Raw genomic sequence first — 18,463 nt, 5'->3', positions numbered from 1 at the left:
AACGCTCTGGTTGTGTAAATAAATTGTTAACTTTGAGAAGCAATATGTATTTATTGAGCAGAGAAGTGTTTTTAACGCCCCCCTCCCTTTCTCGGGCATGAGCAAAGGTGAATAGTGCCCTCTTCTGGATAAATTTAGAACTGCAAGAGTCAGTATTTAATTTATGAAAACCGAACCAGAAATTAGTGTGCAGTTTAAAACCCCCAGTGCATCTGCAGTACGTCAGCCTGACATTTTCGTTTGAAAGAAAATAACCATAGAAAAAATGGCTGCTTCAGTAAACAGATCGTTGATGTAGTCATGACTGCAAATGTTACACCAAATAATTTGTTGCACTAGTCATACAAATAAACTCGTTAGCAAAGGATGTGTATCATGTCACAATTCACTGCTTGTATACGTTCTAATAAAATCTTGACACTTATTCGGTATTAAGCATTTTCTGCTCTGTAATGCTGTTCATCAATCACTTGGCTGGGCTGTAGTGTAGTTCTTAAACACATGTACAGAGGCATGAGGGTCCAGTGATCACACACTCACTCAAACAGGCAGTGTTATGAGTCCGAGCAGTTTGCAGATTGTACCATCCCTTTCAAAGGGGGTTTTCACCCATGATCTCAGTCGCAAAGCATTTGAGGTACCACTGCCTGACGATGCGTTAAAAACGAGCTGGTGTTCTGTCGTAATGTGAAAACAAAAAAAAAAAAAACCCTTGCCATCTGAGAACACAACACTGGGTTAAACCCTGCAACCATCGTACTTATTTCCTCATACTTCCATCGTGCAAAATAGATGTAGATTTTAAATACGTCAAAAGCATCTTTTTTTCTGAGGACTCTTCACCTGCAAGTGTTACAGTCACTAATTATTCATGATTGTATCTCCATATCACATCCATATGGTCATCCAGATCAAGGTTATTCAAAATAACAGGAATGCCCTTTTCCGTCATTAATACTGTTGCACACAAAGTCCTTTTCTATTGGAGCAGAAGTTGGTCATATTGGAACCACACCTCCACCAGTATCACTCTTCGGGCATGTACTCCACAGGTAAGCCCGTTTGCGGTGTGAGAAGTCCACAAAGACTCCTCCATGAATTAGTCTGAAGCACTTGCTCTCGTGATGGTGTGGCGGTCCTGCAAATGTCAAGTGTTAACAATTAGATGAGCATTAAACAAGTAATGCTAAATGACATGTTTTATCAAAGGAGAAGACATTTGCGCAGAGTTACCAGAGGTAGTAGATGTCAAAGAGTAATATTTTCTCTTTCAGTGTTCTGAATAATCCATTCAATAGCATCCCAACCCTAGAGAAAAAGAAGAGAAAGGACAAACGTCGTACGTGGTAAAGCCTAAGATGAAGTCAAGCAAAAGACCTTTACACAAAGAAAATTCATGCAATGATGTAAATATGTGTGAGTGTTACCTTCCTTGCATTAGCAGACATCCTCCTTGCCATCATGCCCTCCAGGTAGCTACTCAAGCTTGCTCCCTTCACTGTAATGATGGCCTCCTGTGTCAGGATGGTGCTGTGGGGCACAGGAAAGGTCAATCAAAAGAACAACTCCCCTCCCCCAAAAAATTATATACACAGTGATCCCTCGCTTAACACGGTTAATAGGGACCAGAACCCCCGCGAAAGAGGAAAATCCGCGAAGTAGGACCCCCCGTACAGGTATATGTACATGTGTTTGAGTATATAAAATATATATCAGGCCAAATTTAATGGTATACATGCATGTCGAAGTAAATGTTTGGAGTAATTAACGTACTTAATGCTAAATACTAATATATATATATATATATATATACACACACACACACACACACACACGTATAAGTTAGGTTAGGTTAGTGTATAAATAACAAAATACAGTAAACATAAACATGAAATACAGTATACATGTAGTACTGTATATGTTGCTCTATGTGACTCGGTGTTGTTTTGCTGACTTTTGCTGCCTCTCGCGGACCTTTTGCGGGATTTTCGCTTTTTTTTTTTTTTTTTTAATATCTTTGAAAAATCTGTGATGCACTGAAACCGCGATAAGTGAACCGCAAAGTAGCGAGGGATCACTGTATATAAAAGAAATAAACTTACACCTCAGGGTTGTCTGGGTGAGGTGTGTATCGGAGCTTCTCATTCACTGAGATCAGGTTGGTAAGAGTAATCTGCTGGACAAAGCAACACTCACTTAAATCTCAACACGTGGAATCATTTAAATTACAGTATTTCCTCCTGCATTTTACTGTAACAGATGTCATGCCCCAATTACTTGCCGGGTTCCATGTCCATTAGAACAAATAAGATCTGCATCTCAAAGTCAAGCTTTAGCACAACACAGAACACCACACAGAGCAGAGATTGCATCTGGATACCTGAAGTAGAGGAGGCCTTAAAAGAGATGGTGCTGATGTACATAGCGCTGCTCCATAATTCTAAAAGGCTTTCCCAACAGACCTTTTCAGAATGTTTGTAAACTATAGACGTAGACATAATACCCCAAAATGTTTACGTTTTTTTCTTTGATTTACACTAAAAAATGAAATCCAAATCAATCTGTGAATGAGGAAGAAAAACTGAGTGAATAAAATGATCTTAGGTCGGTATAATGATCATTTTGTACCGCTACCCTTGGCTGTATTAATGGTGGAGCGCTAATTGATCCCTGACAGCTGCAGTGGCGTTAGCCTGTTAGCTGAGGTGGACTCATGGCTGCCTGCCTATGGAGTCACAATTTTAGCGTCGCTAAATGTCGAAAAACTCCAACCAATAAATACTGCTGTATCTTGACAGGGACGAGTTTCACAAATTTGATGATAGTCCAGGCCTGAAGACATCTATGAACTTATTTTTCATTGTCGACCTCACAGTGCCGAGGTGCAGGGTTCGATTCCGGCTCCGGCCTTCCTGTGTGGGGTTTTGCATGTTCGTCCCGTGCCTGCATGGGTTTTCTCCGGGTCCTCCGGTTTCCTCCCACATTCCCAAAAAACATGCATGGCAAGTTAATGGAATATTCTAAATTCTCCCTCGGTGTGAGTGTGAGCACGGATGTTTATTCGTCTGTGTGTGCCCTGCGATTGGCTGGCAACCGGTTCAGGGTGTCTCCCGCCTACTGTCCGAAGACGGCTGGGATAGGCTCCGGCACGCCCTGTGACCCTTGTGAGAATAAGCTGATCGGAAAATGGATAGATGGACATTACGCTGTATAAGGTATACACTTTTCTTCTGACATTTTTGTTTGATTGTGTGCCATGAGGGCAGCATGGTGGACAACTGGTTAGCACATCTGCCTCAGAGTGCAGAGGTCTTGGCCTTCTTGTGTGGAGGTTGAATGTTCTCTTCATGCCTGTGTGGGTTTTCTCCTGGTACGACAAGTTCTGCCCACATTCCTAAAACATGCATGGTAGGTTAACTAAACTCCAAAATGTCCCTAGGTGTGTTGTGAGTGTGAATGGTTGTTAGTCTATGTGTGCCCTGAGATTGGCTGGCGACCAGTTCAGGATGTACCCAGCCGACTGCCCCAAGACACCTGGGATCGACTCCGGCATGCCTGCGATGTTCATCAGGATAAGCGGTTCAGAGGATGGATGGATGGATGCCATGACAATTTCTCATGTAAAACACAAGCCTTGCCTCAATAAAGTTGGGAAACACTGACAAAGTGCAAAGCTAACTGTGATTTGAACAATTTGGAATGACCTCCCACTGAACATTCGGCAAACCCCCTCACTGCCCATCTTTAAGACTCATCTCAAAACTCACTTGTAATTCTTTGGCTTTTGACTCGGCATGACTTAGACTTGATCTTACTTTTACTGTTTTTGTGCTTTCTAGTGTCTTTGTTATTAATTTATTGTTTATTGTTGTATATAAGATATTTGCTCCATGTACAGCACTTTATATACAGCAGTGGTTGTTTTAAAATGCTCTATAAACACAGTTGAGTTGGGTTGAGAATACACACAATTAAGGTAGAAGCGATTCAAGACATATTTAGACAACAATACAGATTTTCTGGAACTGGTCTCTGTAAAACCAAAATGGACCGGACCAGTGGCAAATATCATTGCTAACACCTGCGTCTTGATTTACTGATGAGTTACTGTTTAACTACATAAAAATGACTGATATTTATTTTAATGTGATAATTTCTCCGTTTTTAGTTGGCTGGGGCTTAGTTTTACTGGGTGACAGAGATGTGTGCCACACACTGTAAATTGGAGCAGTGACTCCCTGCAGTATGTATATTCCATTTCACATCATGGAGCCAAAACTATCATCTATTTGCAGTATAGTGACTGGAAGAACAATAAAATGCTCCTCCTACTAGATGGCAGGAGGGCCAATTAAATTGAGTATCCACCTATTGCCTGTCAGAAAACTGAGTAAAGAATCGTAATACAAGAATAGTTCTGTGTTCACCTAAACAGTCGTAGGTATTCTGACTGAGAAACTACTTTTGTGAGTAGATCGAGGAGAAAAAAAAAACATCCATATTTCTGTGAATAAACAGGTTGTTTTTGTTTGGTGTTGTGCCGTGAAATTTTTCAAATGTAATATATATGCCTTACTGTATGTCAATCAAGGTTGAAGAAATGGTTCTTTGCCCACTAAAGAGTTGAAATCTTCACAATGTTAGAGTAGAGCTCTTTTGCACATAAGTAGAGAGGTGATTTGAGGCAGTTTTGTCGCTGTGAGTCTGGATCGGCATCTTTCTATCTTTCTGCACCCATACACACAATTCTAGTTGAAAGATTGTCGAGTCACACATTGTCACATGGGCGAAGTAGAGCCGCCTTCCTGTGTGGGGGCGGCTCAGGTAGTACAGAAATAGGAAATATTTTGCACAGATTAGACCGCAGAAAAAGGCTCCGCGGCCACGTCTTGATCTTTCTGGCATCCATTAAATAGTTTAACTGAGAATATAGAGTCTTCTGGTAGTTACTGTTTGAGTCTTCTGGTAGTTACTGTTAGTACAATATTGCAAGCATCACGGATAAAAGGGCCAGGTGGAAGTTCCCTCAACACTTTTCAACAAGGCCAACGATCTTACATTTGTTGAGCACAGCTCCATCTTTTTCTCCTCAGGGTCGACTATGGAGTGCTCTTTCACGTATGTTTGCAGGTGGTTGGTTCCCAGTATCTACGAAAACAAGAACAAGAAATGACAACAAGCGCATGTCTCAGAGTAGCTGTAGCGTGAACAGAGCATCGTGATAGCGTGACCACTGACCGCTCGTACGATCGCCGGAAGGCCCCATTCCGTGCTGAGGAGTCGGTGACTGTGCAGGCGTCCTTCTGCATCCAGGCGGCGGTCCAGCACGTCCACACCCACCACGTGCGGATTCATGGGGTTAGGGTACTTTCTCATTGCGGCCTTGATCACCGTCTCCCATGGGTAACTTCACACAAGCAAGTACAACATGGAAACAAACGTTTCCTCAAACCTGCTTTAAACGTGGGCCACTTAAACTTTCTTTAAGGGAATGAGGTGAACGGGCCAGAGAGGTATTCATTTGACAATATGCTTACTGTTGTGATTGTACTTCGTTGGGCTGTTTCTACTTCGTAATATTTTGGTTACTTCAGCAAACCACATGATTGGGGCAGAATATTAGAAACGGTTCTCGGTGTGTTGCAGTGTGCATTCCATACCACAGACGTTATCCATTTGCTACAACAAGTGAGCTGGAGCGAATCGAGCTGACTCTATGGATGAGGGGTTCCCGCTTGACTGGTCACCCGCCAATCAAAGGGCATATGCAGTATAGATCAACATTCAAACTCACATTCACATTCATGGTTAATTCAGACACATACAGATGAAACGATCACTGGCACGCATACCTTTGAACAATTTGGAGTCCCTGGTTGACCAAACATGCATGTTTTTGAAATGTGCTCAGGAAACTGTAGTACCTGGAGAAAACCTACACAGGCATGGGAAGACAATGCAAAATCCTCGCCGGAAGTCCTGCGTCGCGATTCAAACAAAAATCGCACTGAGGTAAACGTGCTAATTTCTATACTCTACCAGTACACCATACGGCGCTAATAATAAACAACTGAGTTCAATCTGGCCAGTGAGTTTACTTTCAAATCCATTCAAATAAAACTGGACAAGTGGTCCTTTACTTTATGTTCTATTGTATGTTCAAATATCGTCGCTGTCCTGTGAAAAAACACCTATTTCCATTTTTGTCTTCTTTTACGTTAATGAAATGTCTGAAACGCGGACACCCCATTAACGTAGTTTTAAAAAAAATGACACAAATGGACGTGTATTTCGCATTTTGTTAGTTTACACAGATTTCATACGAATCTTATCAACCCTCACAGATCTTATAGCACCAGTGAGCGGTCTCTGTTTCACGAGGAATTCTTAAAAAAACCCAACAAAAACAGTACCTGAAAGCATGCTCTGTGCTCCAAATCTTCATGTTTTTTTTTTTTATTAACAAAAGTGACCTTGTTTCTTCAGAATACCCTCTTTGGCTTGACTGAGTTCAGCAGACCATATCACGCGACGGGTATGCTCAGCAAGTATACTGGGCCCTATGACCACCACCATCAGTTCAGTGCATCCAGATGCTCGTTTCCTTCCGAGCATCAACGGTGAAGAAGAAGAACAACTTGCAAACGGATCACTCCGTTCCTCAAGAGACGGGAACAGGAGGGAGAAGGCGCTACAATATGTGCTACAACGAGGAGGGAAACGAGGAGAAAAGCCGGCCCAGCGTTATTGCCATCCAACGTAAAGTTAGCCTGAGCGAGATGCTCAAGTCACGTTGGGATTTTCCAAATAAAACGTCTTGTGCCCCATACAAGTTTTGCCGTGAGACCCATTGATAATAATGCAGCACGATGTCGTGAATTTTACAGCAACAAACCCAGTGTCAATGCTTTCTACCTCACAGTTGTGAGGTGATGTGATGGTGTATGTGTAAAACACCTGTAGTTTATTTTGATAATTAAATAATTGTGTTATTTGTTGAAATAAAATTACAATTAAACCACAAATTGTTTTGTAAAATAAGTACGTTACATTTTTTATTTTCCTCATATGTTTTATTTTATTAACAATAAATAAACCTCTTTTGACGAACAAATAATAATGACCAAATGATTTCATACATTTTAGCGAAGTGATATTGGAGGAACATTTTTAGTTTTAATTAATGCAACAAATTTTACATTATTCCAAAAAATAAACACTCGGATTAAAAAACATGAACTGAAGTTTTCAATGAATCACAATCACAATGTGTTACTGTAGCACTGATTAAAGTCGCACGCACGCACGCACGCACGCACGCACGCACGCACGCACACACACACACACACACACACACACACACACACACACACACAGCGTGAAGTGTACTTTGGTAAGTATCCAACAATTTACTGTCTTTCGTGGTTGAAACACCACATTTAGACTTTGTGTTGGATCAATTGCGTCTGTGGCCTGCCTGTTCGGCATAGAAGAAACGCCCAATTTGATTTTGATGGCACAACAGCCGTATTTCCTGTTGTGCTTAGTTATGGGGGACGATGTCACCAAGGCACTTGTTCTGCATTCGCCTCCTTTTGTGCGCATGCTCAAAGCATCTTTCCACCATCCTCACACCGTATACTATGTCCGCGCCTCACGCAGCCAGCGTGAGCCGAATCAAGCGCCTCATAATAACAGATACACAGAAACCGGAAATCAGTGAATATTTGCAAAAATAAAATTATATAATACAGTATAGCTCTCTGTACGTTCATCTTTCAGATTATTACTTTATTTTGAAATGTGGATAGCATAGTTAAATAGTATGTTTTTCCATGTGTGAGGAGGTCACTAGACGAAACTGCTGCGAATGTTCAGGAGAATTGTTAGGCAAACCGACTGCAGAGGGAGGCTACAGCTGTACGCCACATTCATGCCATCGTCATTTAAGTCACCGCGGATGCTGAGCAAGTGATTCTCAAAAAAAAAATTGAAAGAGAAGAAAGTAAAAACGCTCAACGGCCGATTGGGAGGAGGGACCATTTTTACGTCGCATGACCTTGCATTGAATGTCATCATAGACGGATAAAAAAACAACACACAGAGGTAATGGGTATCCTTACTTGGGGAGAGGGTGAGATAGAATGACATTTTGTGTTATTCGTGTTGGACACCACGGTTATAACGACAGTTTTGATTTTGAAGCCGTTAATATCTTAACGGTTATAAGTCAGTAATTACAGAAACGTTCATGAGGTAAAGGCCCGAGTGCATGCCGCAGAGTGCAAATGTTCACTATCATATTACTTTCAGCGATATGCTTTATAATTATTGGAAAGTTGGGGTTTATTGGGAACCGTTGAAGCAGTAAGAGGCCGATGACGGATGCTGCAGCAAGATGCTGCCTGGGGTGTTAATGATGGGGTCATTGGGGTGGGTGTCACCTTAAGCACTTTGGATAATGGGTGGATGGATGAATCAGGCCAAGTGAATCTTCAATGTTGTCCATGTTCTTTCTTCTTCTCTTCCTCCCCCCTCCTCTTCCTTCCGTCCTCCTCCTCTTTCTCCTCCTGCTCAGGTCGCTTCTCCGCCTACTCCTCTTCCTACTCGTGTCTGCTGCCTGTGGTCATGTTCTATCCGAAAAAATGTGCTGACACACGCTCTGTCACGGCACATGCTCACCGCCTTTGTGCACATTCAAGCCTATAGAATAGATAGAGCATCCGCCGTGGTTGGCCCGTGGCCTGTCTGTGGCGTGGTCTGCTCACTAATCATTCAGAAGCAGACACACAGTTAGCAAGCATGATTTCCGGACCATACTGTATCAATATTAAGCCATTAAGTGCTTAGGATTCATGTTCCATATCTTTAGTTAAAAATTCCACCTTGCTCTGTTTTGTTTAATTTTAGGTCATCAGTCATGGAGATTGTCACACATCTTATTAATGACACCATACAATTCTACAAATGGACCTTAACCATCGCAGGTAATTATGAGGAGTTTTTGTCATATAATGCAAACGGAGAAAATTGTTGGTTTTCCATTAATCATAATCAATCGCTGATAATGTAGTGGTCTACTTGCCTGACTTGTGTTCGAGCAGTGTGGGATCGGTTCCCACTCACTGACAGTGTGAATGTAGGTGTGTATGGTTGTTCTCGACATGCCCTGCGACTGACTGGCGACCAATTCAGGGTGTAGTCCGCCTTTCGCCTTAAGTCAGTGGGGATAGGCTCCAGCAACCCCACGACACTGTTCAGAATAAGCGGTGTTGAAAATGGAACAATAATAATAACAATAATATTAATAATAATAATAGTGGTCAACTGGTTAGCATGTTGAAGCATATAGGATCTACATGTACCGTAATTCAGTCAGCAGTTACAGCAAATTTCATATGCAATTTTTATAAAAGTATTTTATATGGGGATGGCATGTTGGCCGACTGGTTCACACGTACGCCTCACAGTGCAGAGGTGGAGGGTTCGATTCCGGCTCTGGTCTTCCTATGTGGAGTTTGCATGTTTTCCCCTTGCCTGCGCGGGTTTTCTCCCGGTACTCCGGTTTCCTCCCACATTCCAAAAATATGTGTGGCAGGTTAATGGAACACTCTAAATCACGTGTCAAATTCAAGGCCTGGGGTCCAGATCCGGCCTGCCACATCATTTTCTGTAATCCACCCGAAAGAAAATCACGTGTGACCTTACATCACAGGTGTCAAGGCTAGTCCTCGAGGGCTGGTGTCCTGCATGTTTTCCATTATTTTATAATCTGAATTTAGAGTGTTTCTTTAAGATGCCAGGCATGTTTTTGGAATGTGTGAGGAAACCGGAATACCCAGAGAAAACCCACACAGGCATGGGGAGAACACCTCTGAACTGTGAGGCGGACATGCTAACCAGTTGGCTACCGTGCCGTCCTATATGTTATGCTGTTAAAATTATGGAGCGGATCTAAATTAAACAGGAAACTTCGAAGAATGAATTCCTTGGGAATACCACAGATGGCGATGAAGCAAAACGGTATGATCAGTCATCAAAAGTCGCACTGATATCGAGCAGAGCCAGAATAGAAACTTAATAATTGTCGGAATTGATTCTAAGATCGTTGACAACCCAGATAAAAGAAGTTTCTGTCCTGTGATTGATTTTAAAGGGACTATATTATGCAATTTCAACTTTTTTGATCTTTTAGCTATGTTAAGATTATAATTCCTCATCAAACGCACCCCAAAGTAGTGTTTTCCTCCACTGGCCCATCTCTGTGCATTCCTGCTCTATAAACATCACCTTCACCGTATAAATCGATGAAATGTTATTTCAGATTCATACCACACCTCACATTCGTACCACACGAGTGTAAAAAGTAGTTAACCAGTTTTAAGTAAATAACTGCTTCAAACAACAAGGCGTATGCTGAAATAGTTGTTAGGATTGCGTGACTGTTTTGTTATGTGTTCTGTTATATTATTTTGTTATTTTATGTTAACTGTTCTGTAAAGCGCTTTGTTACAGCTGCAGCTGTTGTGAAAGCGCAATATCAATAAAGATGTATTGTATCTACACCAAAAGACACCCCTATCTTTGATGCATATGGTAACACTAAGGTGTGTTTTGCTCTTGTAACTTCTGCTAATATTCCTGTTTTTGCCCTTCACACATTCATCTTCTGTTGATGCTGTTGCTTCTTCAGAATAATTGTCAACAAAAAGCCGAAGAAAGAAAAACACAGAGGCAGTCAACTCAACTCTCTACTCTCAACTCAACTGTATTTATAGAGCACTTTCTAACAGCCATCGCTGCATACAAAGTGCTGTACATGGAGCAACTATCATATATACAACAATAAAGCAATAAATCAGTAACAAGAACGGTCGAAAGGACCAAACAGTAAAACTAAGATCAAGTCTGAGTCATGCTGAGTAAATGCCAAAGAATACAAGTAAGTTTTGAGGCGGGTTTTAAAGATGGGCAGCGAGGGGGCTTGCTGAATGTTCAGTGGGAGGTCATTTCAGAGAGAGTAACCAGCAACGGAAAAGGCACAATCCCCTCTGAGCCTCCGTTTGGTTCTTGGTACTTCTAATAATGTCTGGTCCGCAGACCTGAGGCGCCGGGCAGGTGTGTCAGGGCGGATGGGCTCAGAGACATAAGGTGGCGTGAGGCCATTTAAAGATTTGAAAACAAATAATAGGATCTTAAAAAGAACTCTAAAATGTATAGGGAGCCAGTGAAGGGATGCCAGAGTAGGAGTTATGTGCTCCCTCTTATGAGTACCAGTCAAGAGGCGAGCAGCAGCATTTTGGACCAGCTGGAGACGCTTAATGAAGGATTGGCTGACTCGAAAGTCAAGTGCATTACAGTAATCGAGCCGGGATGTGACAAAGGCATGAATTACTGTCTCAAGTTGCTCATGAGAAAGGAGAGGTTTTACTTTTGCCAGCTGCCTCAGATGAAAGAAGCTGGATTTAACAACGACACCAATTTGCCGGTCAAATTTAAAATTCACTATCCAGTTTAAGACCCAAGTTTGAGACCGTTGACTTAAGATGAGGAGACAGGGGGCCCAAGTCTACAGGATGCGATGTACAAGGGCCACTGGGACCAAACAGTATCACTTCTGTCTTCTTCTCATTGAATTTAAAGAAATGTTGTGCCATCTAGGTTTTGATTTCCACCAGGCAGGATAAAAGTGGCCTTAATGATAAGATAAGATAAGATAAGATAAAATATCCTTTATTTGTCCCACAATGGGGAAATTTACAGTATCCAGCAGCAAAATTGGGGGGTAGAAAGAAGAAAAACAAAGTGTTTGCATTCGCAAAAATAAATGTTTCAGTTTCAATGTACACAGTTCAATTAAGTGCAATACAAATATAGATATAGATAAGGTGGCTGTGCTATTTACAATTGTTTTTGACAGTCATCTGCATAGCAGTGGAAGGAAATACCATGTTTCCTTAAGATGGAACCCAAGAGGAGCAGATACAGTGAGAACAGCAGAGGCCCCAGAATAGAGCCCTGTGGTACACCACATGACAGTGGAGCAATATGTGTCTCAGAGCAGCCAAGGCTGACACAAAAGGTTCTGTCAGCTAAATAGGACCTAAACCACTCAAGAGCGCTTCCGCCAATGCCCACCAACTGCTGCAAACGAGCCAACAGAATACTGTGATCCAATTTATCAAATGCTGCAGTTAAATCCAATAAAACCAGTCACACGTAGTTTCCAGTGTCATTTGCCAGGAGGATGTCATTAGAAACGCGTAACAGGGCTGACTCTGTGCTGTGCATCGTTTTGAAACCTGACTGGAAGACCTTCAAGATTTTATGTTCATCGAAGAAAGCACCACTTTTTCCAGATTTTTTTTAAATGGAAGGCAGGATGGAAATGGGGCTAAAATTTGACAGCACATCTTGATCAAGACCAGGTTTCTTGATCAAGGGTTGGACCACAGCATGTTTAAACTGTTGGGGAACTATACCAGAAGAGAGGCTGCTGTTGATAATGGCCAAGACCGATGTACCAATACTCGGGAGAACCTCCTTAAAGAACTGCGGGGGGAGAGAGTCACACGGGGAGCCAGATGGCTTAGTCTGGCGAACCACATCCTCTAAAAGAGTCAAGGACACAGCTTCAAAGGAATTTAACACAGCTGAACACGGAAGATGGACAGAGGGGTCAAATGTGGTATTTGAAACAGGAGTCCTAGCTGTAGAAACCTTATCAATGAAAAACTGAAGGAATCTGTTGCACATCTCGGATGAAGATTCCGAGCAAGTAGGCTGAGGGGTTTGAGTACAGAATCGATGGTTTTAAATAGTACACGTGGGTTGTGACGGTTAGCCTGAATAAGGTCCGATTAATATTCTCTTTTGGTCTCTTTTACTGTGATCTGGTAGTTACGCCAGCAGCCTTTCCAGATTTGGTAAGAGACCTGCAATTTGTCTTTTTTCCACTTGCATTCGGCTTTACGACACCTCTGCCTAGCTGCGCGAGTTTTGTCGTTAAACCAAGGCTCGGGTTAGGTTTTGGGAGCACAGTTTTTGAAGGAGCCACCGAATTCAGGATGACACGGCTTACTCGCTTAATATGCTGCGTCTATTAATTCAGAAAAAGTAGAGCACTCCGACTGAATCCCTTGATACTTGTTTCGCTGTAATTTGAGACAACTGAAATGACATACAACTTTACAGGCATATTTTTCCTGAAAATGTTGATCCATAATAGGATGTACAACATCGGGGGCATTTTGCCCTCTTGTCTGTATTTTTAGGTACTAGCCCAACTCACAACCTTAAAATAAAGCAGCACTTGTGTGTACAGTGGCCAGTTCAATATTCTAAATGTTTCTTGCAGACAAGCGAGTGGAGAAATGGCCCCTGATGGACAACCCCCTGCTCACTTTAGCCATCAGTGCATCCTACCTGTTGTTTCTCTGGCTGGGGCCCAAATATATGAAGAACAGGGAGCCCTTCCAGCTTCGCAAAACACTCATTGTCTACAACTTCAGTATGGTCTTCCTCAACTTCTTCATCTTCAAAGAGGTAAGGATACCTTTTTTTTTTAAAAAATATGCATTTAAGTCATCAGATTCCATCTCTGATGACAGATTTAGATAAGCCTCATTTGAGCGTATCCGTCTTTGTTTGGATGCTTTGCCTCCAGTCCCTGGAGTGTCTGTCTTTTTCTGTTAAGTCAACCAACTGAGAGGGACTCAGATAATATCTCAAATTTTGTTCCACTAGCTGTTTATGGCAGCCCGGGCAGCAAGCTACAGCTACATTTGTCAACGGGTGGACTACTCAGACGACCCCAATGAAGTCAGGGTGAGTGCAAGGAGCCAATCTGCAGAATTCTGTATAATGCAAGTGATGTCAAGCAATATATTTACCATGTTCTTTTATTGAACCAAATTTTTAAAGGGGTTCATGGAAGGGATACTCTAAAACAAGTACTCTTCACGCTAAAAATAACCGAACAATAAAAATGGGTAAAACAGGATGTGAAGTTTCAGTTATCTCTCTCCATGACGTAACAATACATGAAACAAAGAAGCCAAAGCGCAGGTGATATAGTTGTAGAACAATGTTGAACAATGCACACATGACAGACAGACCACAAGTAGACAGATCTGTAAAGTCACTCTTCTGGTTCATGTCAAAAACTTTTGATGGGGGTGAGGTACGGGCTTTCGGGTCTTTCCACACCAAAGTCATCCAGTCATACATTTTTGAGTCTTTCACTGTACCCCGCTCAGGTGGCAGGGGCATTGTGGTGGTATTTCATCTCCAAAGGCATCGAATACCTGGACACGGTGTTTTTCATCCTGAGGAAAAAGTTCAGCCAGGTCACCTTTCTGCACGTTTACCACCACTGCACCATGTTCACGCTCTGGTGGATCGGCATCAAATGGGTGGCAGGAGGACAGTGTGAGTAGCTCATGTTACAACAACACACGGCGGGCTTTTTCTTTTGCCCCATGTCCCTCGCCAGCATATTTAATTTGGATCTCAGTCTTGTTAAAACAAGAGAATAAGCCATGTCATTGCATAGTACCTAGTTTGGGTTTGTGCCTGCAAAAGCAAAAACTGATGACAATACATACGGTCGAGACTCATTGATCAATAGTTTGAACCTTTGACATATTTTCAGCATTTTTTGGTGCCCACATGAACGCCGCAATCCATGTGTTGATGTACCTCTACTATGGCCTGGCTTCCTGTGGTCCGAAGATCCAAAAGTACCTGTGGTGGAAGAAGTACCTGACCATTATCCAGATGGTAACATTCTTCGTTGCTACATGACCCAGATCTTTGTCGTATTTTTTTTTTTTTTTTAAACATCAGTGACTCAGATTTTGTGTTACACCAACTAGCATTTTTTAATTTAGATTTTTTTTGCTTTATATAGGGAAAAAAATATGCTCTATGCTGCACTGATCCATTGGATTTACTTTATTCAGACACGCACATTGGTTGCGGAAATCAAAATATATTAAGCTAATATATTTGAATATTTTGGAGAAAAAGAGTAGAAAATTAGGTGGTTGACCACATTTGAAATATGTGCAACTGAAAGTTAAGTAATTTTTTCCAGTGTGTAAAGGGTTGTAAATAATTCAAATTTGTACACAAATTTATATTTACAAAACAGGGGTTCCATTTGTCATTGAAAAGTGTTAAAACACGGACGGACAGTCATGCAATCTTAACCACTTATCCTGTGTGCGCTTTGTCTTTTGAAGTAGCTATAGATGAAAGAGGAGAGACTCAAAGTGTCCTTGAAAGTAAACAAGAAGCTGTATCATCCATTGACGAAAAAAAGTGATTGGTTCAGTCCATTGATGAAAAAAGAGATTGGTTCACTTCTCCTGTCCCATGTAAATGCGATTCAATTCCAAGTGGCGACTCTCAGTTACAAATACGCATCCGTCCTCCGCGCCAACGTTCCTCTCTCATCATACAGTCCTCGGCTCCAATAGCCATCCACTCAAACGCACCAGCACAGACTTTCCAAGCGCGCCGACATCTCTGCTGAACAAAACGGGGCTGTGAGAAATGCTGCCAATTACAGGTGCAAAAAACACAAGTGCCCTGGGGCTGTCCAGCGGCGACAGTCAAATAGCGCCAACATTCCTCCCAATGAAAATCAATGCTGGGACACGCGTTCTGCCGAGAAGGCGCAACCACCAAGCACAGATTCTTCTCTTTTGACGAATGTCGTGGCTAAAAACACTGAAAATGGTTCACATCGGGTCCACACGTTGTAACAACTAAAACACCATGTGATAAAACAAAAGCCAACCCCCCCCCAGAAAAAGCAAAGCTCTTGAAGAGCACTTGCCGATGGCTGCTAAATATGACGCCATCTTGGAAATGATCATTGGGTAAATTATTATTGGGTAAATGGTTTGAAGAGTTGCTGTGAACCATACACACAGACATACATCGCAGGTGTCCAACTCCGGTCCTCGGGTGCCGCTTAACTGCATGTTTTCCATCTCTCCCTGCTGCAACACACCTGGTTCAAATGATCAGCATCATTACCAGTCTCCTGCAGAGCTTGCTGATTAGATGATCATTTTTGTGCCTGACACTGTTTTTTCCTTATGAAAGGCCTGTGATCTCATGTTAATTGTAAATTAAGTTTTATTAATTGTAGTCATGAATCTGTAAATGTGTAATGCAATCTGACATTCTACATGTGTCTCAGATCCAGTTCCACGTCACCATCGGCCACACGGCTTTGTCCCTTTACGTCAACTGTGACTTCCCCCACTGGATGCACTACTCCCTCATTTGCTACGCCATCACCTTCATCGTCCTCTTTGGCAACTTCTACTACCAGACCTACCGCCGCCAGCAGCCCAGGCGCGACGCCTCCTCCTCCTCCAAGGTGGGCAGGGCCGTCTCGAACGGTGCCCTCAATGGACTCAGCAAGGCCGCCAACGGCGTGGCGGCGGGGAGCAAAGATGACAAACCCCAGGAAAACACTAGCAGGAGAAAGCGGAAAGGAAGAGCCAAAAGAGATTAGAGGAGGAGGGTGAAGTAAGCCAGATCTGCTTTGAGTTTATATCGTGTCAGCCTGCAGAAGACCTTATTTGAGGAATGATGGACGGGGTAAATGTGTGATGTGTTCATTTCAAGACGTGACGGAATGGCTTGTGTTGAGGGATTGTCGTTTAGCTAATAGGAGATGCTAAAGGTCATACAGAGGCCACTGTTATCACAAAGAGGCCAAAATATCCTCGTGTCAGATCCAAATCTTTCTTCTCTTTGCCAAGTGGTGCAGCCTTGGTCTGAGGGGAAATTAACATTCTCTTGAGGGTTTTGATGTTTTTTTGTTTTTAATGCACAAACAGTTATTCACACGTATAAAGCTGATCAATCGTTCTAAAGGCAATGATAGGTGATTTGCTAATGATAATGCAACCCTCACTCAACATGGCATAACTCATCATATCGTACATCATTTCAAAAGACATCTTTGGTGTTATTCACCATATACTGCAGTAAATATGGGGGAAACTACAGCATGTCAATATTCAGTGGCACGTAAAATCTGTTTTTTTTTTTTTTTAAATTCTTTTGAAGTTGGATGCGATTCTTCCATCACTTATGGAAGTTTCATAGTGATATAAACGTGTAAAATATTCTATTTCTGTTTGCATTGTACGTTTTGTATGTCCCTACTTGTGTGTAATGTGACAAAGTGAACCTGATAATGTTGATTTTAGGATGCTTGCCCTTGTCTCTATTTATCATCACTTTATCGCTTGTCTCATAGGCTGGTCTAAAAAGTTGTACACAAAGGGTCCTGTTCCTGTTTTAAGAAAGAGCTTATGACATAACATAAATCTCTTTTCATATTTTGATCAAATACATTGTTTTATTAAAGCGTTTACATTTACAGGCTTAGCCCATGTCTTCAGCTGGCTTGAATGTAAACAATCATAAAACAAAAATGTAAAAAAAAGACAATTGCACTATGCAGAATCAGTGAACCTCTACAGTGATTTTTGTATATGAACCACGAATGAAGAATAACTACTGTGCCTGTCGTACATCCAGTGTAAAGTGGCATTCCCCACATCCCCCATTTTGATTAATCGATACGTTTGTTTTATTTTTTTCATATTTTTCACTTTCCGTGTACATACTGATCTTTTTTTATTATCTCACTGAGAATGCTTGTCATGTATTTGTGTTATATATTATGTTGTGATCTTTTGTACTCTGCTCCCAGCTTGTTTGTTGGCTTGGAAATGTGGCCACCTTGCTTTTGTGTGTGTTTCTTTTTTTTTTTTTAAGTACAATATAAATTTGAACTCTTAAATTAAACTGAATGCTGGTTTCACAAAAAGAAGGAAAAGAAAGAAAGGAAAAAAATAATGGATTTCCATTGTATTACACAGGGGCGTCACTAGGTTTCAAGAACAAGGGGGGCTTAGCCCCAAGGGGAACACAGCCCCTTTAGGGGGGTCCGGGGGCATGCCCCCCCGGGAGAATTTTTTTCTACATTCTGTTAAAAATCCATCAATTCCGTGCACTTTGAGAGCAAAATGAAGAGGCTATGAAGAACTACACACATCACATTCGTATACTCTTTACTATGATGGGGCTTCCTCCCCTGGACTTTAACTGGACTAGATAATAGAAATTATAAAGAGTTCAAAAGTTCAATCTTGGTTGTTCAAGGGAATTAGAAGGATGCCCGATAACATAACCTATGTGACAGTAGGCCTATATTCCTCTCTACCAAAATGTATTAATATATGCTTAGCCCCCAGAAGACTATGTATTTTGAGATGTCTGCCGTGATATGCAATTTAAGTTAGTACAATGAGATGCAAAAGCTTCATCACTTTGGAAAAACACAAGTTTGCTACTCAATACTTACTGTAAGCTCCGATTGCATTTTGGGAACAGCCTTGCAAGTAAAATTAGCCTTGAGATCTGAGAG

General features: G+C 41.8%; 2 protein-coding genes and 1 long non-coding RNA gene across 5 annotated transcripts; 2 read left to right on the top strand and 1 right to left on the bottom strand.

Annotated features, from left to right (window-relative positions):
* Positions 1 to 130: 130 nt before the first annotated feature.
* Positions 131 to 6,871, bottom strand: prelid3a (PRELI domain containing 3A). Of its 3 annotated transcripts, none has more exons than XM_019895699.1 (7): positions 6,414 to 6,871; positions 5,239 to 5,407; positions 5,059 to 5,148; positions 2,103 to 2,176; positions 1,428 to 1,530; positions 1,234 to 1,308; positions 131 to 1,138 (listed from the first exon to the last, which is right to left on the bottom strand). In XM_019895699.1, the coding sequence occupies exons 1-6, from the start codon at positions 6,443 to 6,445 to the stop codon at positions 1,249 to 1,251; spliced, it is 528 nt and encodes a 175-aa protein (XP_019751258.1). In that variant the 5' UTR covers positions 6,446 to 6,871; the 3' UTR covers positions 131 to 1,138; positions 1,234 to 1,248. The 3 variants fall into 3 exon arrangements, with proteins under 3 accessions (XP_019751258.1, XP_019751259.1, XP_019751260.1); XM_019895700.1 differs by having other exon boundaries at positions 2,103 to 2,173; positions 6,414 to 6,865; XM_019895701.1 differs by lacking the exon at positions 6,414 to 6,871 and adding an exon at positions 5,853 to 6,407.
* A 948-nt stretch (positions 6,872 to 7,819) lies between these two features.
* On the top strand, positions 7,820 to 17,466 carry LOC109531419 (elongation of very long chain fatty acids protein 4-like). Its single transcript, XM_019895707.1, has 7 exons — positions 7,820 to 8,106; positions 8,911 to 8,987; positions 13,358 to 13,545; positions 13,747 to 13,827; positions 14,259 to 14,430; positions 14,654 to 14,781; positions 16,214 to 17,466. The coding sequence occupies exons 2-7, from the start codon at positions 8,921 to 8,923 to the stop codon at positions 16,532 to 16,534; spliced, it is 957 nt and encodes a 318-aa protein (XP_019751266.1). The 5' UTR covers positions 7,820 to 8,106; positions 8,911 to 8,920; the 3' UTR covers positions 16,535 to 17,466.
* Positions 15,274 to 15,802, top strand: LOC109531420 (uncharacterized). Its single transcript, XR_002171175.1, has 2 exons — positions 15,274 to 15,324; positions 15,355 to 15,802. It is a non-coding gene; the product is annotated as an uncharacterized LOC109531420 (long non-coding RNA).
* Positions 17,467 to 18,463: the final 997 nt, after the last annotated feature.

Source organism: Hippocampus comes, unplaced genomic scaffold, assembly GCF_001891065.2.
Source record: "Hippocampus comes isolate QL1 unplaced genomic scaffold, H_comes_QL1_v1.1 scaffold387, whole genome shotgun sequence".
Classification (NCBI taxonomy): Eukaryota; Metazoa; Chordata; class Actinopteri; order Syngnathiformes; family Syngnathidae; genus Hippocampus; species Hippocampus comes.
The sequence above is the reverse complement of the archived record's forward strand: the minus strand, read 5'-3'. Positions and strand labels throughout refer to the sequence as shown.